At 38.5% G+C, this 6,000-nt stretch overlaps 1 protein-coding gene across 1 annotated transcript in view; it reads right to left on the reverse strand.

Moving 5' to 3' along the window:
- Positions 1-5,193, reverse strand: part of Hdc (histidine decarboxylase) — a 39,520-nt gene extending 34,327 nt beyond the window's left edge. Inside the window, exons 1-2 of the mRNA XM_065216565.1 lie at positions 5,135-5,193; positions 4,795-5,031 (exon numbers count right to left, since the gene is read on the reverse strand). Of these exons, the coding sequence (XP_065072637.1) occupies positions 4,795-4,822 (28 nt within the window). The 5' untranslated portion in view covers positions 4,823-5,031; positions 5,135-5,193. The remainder of the gene's footprint in view (positions 1-4,794; positions 5,032-5,134) is intronic.
- Positions 5,194-6,000: the final 807 nt, after the last annotated feature.

The raw sequence follows: 6,000 nt of genomic DNA on the forward strand, positions 1-6,000 counted from the left end.
GAAAAATCACCGAACTGTTTACCGAACGTTCAGCTGTTGAGATTTCGGTAAAATTTCACAGATTTCGGTGAAATAATCTTAGTGTGTATGAGAGAGTGATTGCAGTTAGATAAAAAGTGCCTGAGAAAAATGCAAGCACTTGCGCGGATTACCCGGAGTTCTAATAGTGCAGGTATGATCACAGACATGCAGACATAACATGCTTAATATGTTCATCAAAATCTCTTTTAACGGTAAATTTAAATGTTTCCTAGTTGATAGTACCGCCACTTGTGGCGCACATAATCAATTTACTTGCGTTTGACGATTACACACTACAGCCTTCTGTTGAGTGTATTGCCCATCACAGTGTATACGACATATAGCGGTAGGGTTTAAAATGATAAATATTCAATGTGTTTTGTATGTTTGTCTGTGATATGACATTCAGGTAACGTTAGGATAAAATCCAAACATTGAGAAATATAACGCATCACTTTCAAAAATACTTCACTTCGTAACCGATGAACCATTCTGACGGCCATATGAGTACCCAAGTAACCATTTAGTCGCAATATAGCTTGCATATTCTTACTTTGCTTCAGTATGGTTAGTTGGGGAATATGATGAAACTATCATTTCTTCAAATTAATCCCTTTTGTATTCCATTCATTCTCTTTTTCGCCCTTTGCATATAACACTCATACTAATCTCTACATTGATTGTACCAGCGATTTAAGACGCGAGCATTATGCCAGATGACCATCCCAATACAGCAGCAGATAGTGGACATGAGATCGACCGCACCAACCAGCAAGGAAGAGTAAACATCGAAACAGGTACGGAAATTAGTGCGGATTTATCTCCCTCGGAAAACAAAAAAACCCCGGAGAAGGCGGAACCAACCAAGGACGATCGACGGAAGGAAATTGCCGATGATACATGCGGGGCTTATTGTAAGTGAAAGTAACCTCGGAAAAGGGCGTGATTCTCCAGACATTCTGAAATGGGTTGCTGGATCTTCAACCTTCCGAACTAAACTTGTATACAATGACCATAAATGCTGCATTTTAGAAATTGTTCTTCCATAATAACACTGTCGGCCAGTGGGGGTTAGAAGGAATACACAACACACAATAAGCTCTTATTGAACATTCAATGTTTGTTTGGGTGGAGCACTTAAACAGTACTCAGTACTGAATAAAAATAAATACATCGTGATGTTTTTGACACTCTTTGAAAGTTAAAAAGTTATGCCAGTGGTGTAGTGGTAAGCGTGTTTACCTTTCATCCCAGCAGGCCTGGGCTCAATCCCAGTCGGCGCCACCAGGATGTTCTGAGGCATAACATCTCTGATCACGTCTTCCTTCGAAGGGAAGGAATCAAGGAAAAAAAAGAAAGTTTTAAAATATATTACTTTTCAGTTTGTGCATTAAAATTTCAGAAGTTTTGGCTGCTGTTTGATGAATTACTCTTAAAAATTCCATAGTAATTTGTGGCTTCATAAAGATAATTTAACGGAACAAGCTTTGAAATATTGTTTTTTATGTATTTCGTGTGTTAATGCTGAAAAAGCATCGAAAGTTGCTGATGGCTATTTTCATCATCACAATCCCACTATTTAGTGATCATCATTGATGGCACCTTCTTACCTCCGAAAACTCTGAGGATCTGCCATGGTCATAGCAGTCAAAAAGTTGAATATTTACCACGTTTTTCAATTTTCTTGAAAGAGCTTTTCTATTAAACGATGAAACGCAGGTAATTTACAGCTTTGAATATTTTGATTAATTCTACACGAGAGCAGTATAATTTTGCATTGAATCGTCAAATGAAATTTACTTCATTAGTAAAAAAAAAACCCCTTCCTTTTATTGAATTTGGGTTTCTACCAAGAAATAGTTTGATGTATGTATGTATGTATGATGTATGATTTGGTCCCCGGTTCATGAGTTGATGGGTCGATAGGTAGGGTCCAGGTGTGGGAGCTGCCTTCCTGGCACGTCGGTAGCATTGGTGCTCAGCACGGAAAACAAGATTGACGAAAAAAAACAAACAAAAGGAAAAAAAAAAAAAAAAAACTCTGGAGAGCATTTTGTGTGGTCGTTGGGGGCCTGTGGTTCTGAATATGGACGGCACAGATAAATTCTATTCCAACTCTTTACTGTTATAAGCTTGATGGCCCTGAAAAGAGCCGTTTTATTGAAGAGGACATCCATGGTCACTTACGCTTGGTGGGTTTAGTGTAGGTGACAGCATCACCTCATTTTCCAGGAACACCTTCAGCACACCTCGTAGACCGGAGATACGTTTGACACCGCCACGGCGAGCCAGACGACGGATGGTGGTTATCTTGAAGAACTTTGCGATGACGCTTGGCACCTCCTTTACCAGACCTTTTCCTCCTTTTCCACGACCAGTCAATTGTTGCTTGTTGGGTGTGAAGGAGTGGACTAGCCACCACCTTCCTACACACTAAGATTTTGTTTCCGTTTTCGGTAAATTTTACCGAAATCAAAACAGCTGAACGTTCGGTAAAACTTTGACTTTCATTGAATTTGAAAATAATGTTCAACCTTGTTTAAAAGATCATATCTTGTCATTTTAGTGGAGATTTAGTTTCAAAGTAGCTGAAAAGCAATTGAATTGAATTGCATAAATTGTACCGAATAGTTCAGCTGTTCAGTTTTCCTTAAAAATTATCGAAGTCGGCGATAATTTCTAAGTGTGTACTCCTTGTATTGCTGCTCACCACGCCGTCTGAAGCGAAAATGAACTAATGCCATACAGCAGCGCTCTTTTATATCTTTTCTGGTTAAAGCAGACTGATGTGCAACCAAGTGGTACTCGATTATGAGGACTGGGTTTGGGAAGAACGTTTATTTCATGAAAACAGTGATAACATTATAACTTTTTATTTGTAAATTGGACAATGCTTGACATTACCACTTTTTATATACTTTCATCATTCGGAAGCAACGTGTGTCGGAAGATTTCTGATCGATTGATTATAAAATTATTGAAATTGGTCCAGAAGCAGCTGAGTAATTAATGTTAAAAATCTTTCATAATTTTGTTTCATGTTCCATTTTCGGTTTTCACAAAGTGTACCCCCAGTATAGAAATGAAAGACGTACGCCTAGTTCTTACTTCATACAGATTAAGCCAATCAAGACACAAATTATACTTATAAACCTTGAATACTTCATCATCCAGCAGCAAGAAATTTGAGAAATTGTGATGCAAAAAAAAAAATGCTCAGTCACAGCACTTTGAACTTCCATGGAGAGACAAAACAAATCACGGTGTTTTATTTTTGTATGTCCAATATTTCAAGAAAAATTCTATAAATTAATCTCCTTTGTGGTTCTGGAGGATTGTATGAGGGATTGCTGAACATCACTATCCACAACCAACCAATCAATCCCAGATGACTTTCGGTGAATCACCAGAGTTAGTCTGGAGAACCAAGGGCAATTCTATAGAAAATCAAATGAAATTTTAGAGTATAACAAGTGCCATTCTCATACAGACAGTAAATCCAAATAACTCCAAGGAAAACTTTTAAGAATCCCAACCGAAATGCCATAGATAGGTACTGAAGTGCCTAACAATGAATTCCAATGAATTCTGCGAGTTATATCAGAAAATTTGGAAAATATCAGCATTTAAATTTCTGATTCGGAATGTCCGTAGGGTGGATACTAGCAAACTTCCATAGTATTTCTGGAAAATCCAAAAGCACACATAGAAAATTACAGAAAATTTTTAAAATCTCACTATTTAATACATAGATTGCAAATAATAATACATTCCGTATTATGCCAACATAAATATTCTCAACAGAACGGAAACAGAAACGACGCAATAAAGTGCTCTAATTGAGTGATTTGGTCAAATGAATACAATAGTTTACGTTACTCGCTCCATAAGATAAGCAGGGGAAAATAGAGAAAATTTGTTTTATTTGTGATTGAATGATTGATAATCTTGCTTACAAAGCAAGATTTAAATATTGAGATAACCTTTCCTATTAAGCAACATGATATCAATACTATCCACCCATCTAAATTTAGAAATATTTATGATGTAGCTTAGTTAGTTTTTCATGATGAATGATATTCACAATAACACCAGTACCATCCAATTGGAAAACACATTCAAATAAACACTTGAATGATTAACATTTGATCAGAGGAGCTTTTAGTAAAATCAAAACGATCTCCGGGTCTATTTCAGTTGGTCAACATATTAACTCTGAAGGATCTTCAGGGTTTCCCCCGAATCAGGATCCCCAAGCTCACCAAAACGGTGAGCATTTTTCCGTTCAATACGGTAGTTCGAGAATCAGAACTTGAAATGACACTATGAGGATACAATACCAAGTAAAATTATTCATCATAGAAGTAAGCTCATCAGAATCCAACAGGTTTCACCATTCACCATTCTAGCACTCCTGTTGTGCTTCAAAAACACGTTCTGTAATCCAAGTTGCCGAATCGAAATCGCATTTTCCCATTCATGCTTGTCCGAAATGCTGTAACAGGGAACATCTAGCATATCTACATACCGACCGATAGCACGGCAGTCAGTTCCACCCAATATCATTATCGCAAAAGACGCCAACCGTGCGTAATGCCCTGTGTTTGTCTAATTTTCCTCGCTTTTCGCTGTCTGTTGCGAAGGGCTTTTAAATACGGATGACGTCATAAGAAGGGGAGAATTCCGTCGCCGTAATTAGGCAGAATGTCACAACAGCTGAAATTATGATTTAAAGCGATGCCGTTTTTCTGTTTGATTTTTTTTAAGACTTACCCCGTTGGCGATACTCGTCGAAATCCATCTTGTTTGCTGCCAACTGGATCCAGTCGCGTCGTCGTCTGCCGAGTGTATGACTAATAGGCTCACGTTAATCAAAACGCTTTCAGGATGGATGGAAGAAAATGAGATGTTTTCCTTTTACTCCAACGTTATCCGTCGTGGGAAGAAATATAATTATCACTCAGCTATCACCACCACTGAATGACTGCACAGAAGCACACCTGAACAGCACTGAACGGAAATATGTTGATTAAAAGTAGGACCAGATCACCAGGAGTATCACTTTGAGGAGGGTTTGTGTCTTCTGATTTTACCGACCAACTAATTAACTTACATTAAGTTTATCCACAACCCAGGGCTAGGAAATCGTCAGGAAGAACCTGTTGGTTGAACTATTCGCGGAAATCGACTGAGCTCCGGAGCTAAGAGGTATCAATTCCAAACTGATGGTTTTTGTTCGTTCTTAAGGTAACGTGATCGACCATGCCAATTACACGGAGGGAATGCCCGGCACACCACAATAGAATGCGTACCTTAAAGTTCCGGACCGATGGTTACTGTTCCGCCCAGCTATAAGCAGTGATAGCATTTGGTAAATGTAAAGCAACAGAAGTGTCACATGGCACTTTAGGACGATTTGGTGTCGAACATACTGTACTTCTGGGGAAAAGTGCACTTGGAAGGATTCGGCACCTTGACCAGTTGCATACTGAACAAAAGCGAAACGATGGTTATAATCATTGCTCGAATGTCTTGGAACAACTTTGATAGGAGCTTTTCAATTGTTTTGCGTGTGAAAAATCAATCATTTTATTCTATCAAAGCCTTGAACATCATTTTATCAATTTTGGATAATTTTCAATTGCCACTTCAAAACATCAATTCACTCAGTCAACACAACCTGGTCAAAAACGTACAGGTGTGAACGAGAAGTCCTCCCAATTCTAGCTAGAACTACAGCCAAGATATGTTTCTTCAAATCATTTAGCTAATAATCCGGGAGCTGCGCAAACCTTTCAAGCTGATCATCATCACCATTCACCGGTCGTTGGTAGCATCAAAAACACTCCTGAGGAGCACAAACGAGAACACACCTTCGTGTTTTTTTTCAATTCAACCCAAGACACGCAACTTGATCATGGGGCAGTTTGGGGAGATTGTCACCGGCAGGATTTGCATTTAATAAAGTGTACATAAAAC

Source organism: Ochlerotatus camptorhynchus, unplaced genomic scaffold (genome assembly GCF_037179485.1).
Source record: "Ochlerotatus camptorhynchus isolate MF236.1 unplaced genomic scaffold, CSIRO-AGI_Acam_v1.1 ptg000064l, whole genome shotgun sequence".
NCBI lineage: Eukaryota > Metazoa > Arthropoda > Insecta > Diptera > Culicidae > Ochlerotatus > Ochlerotatus camptorhynchus.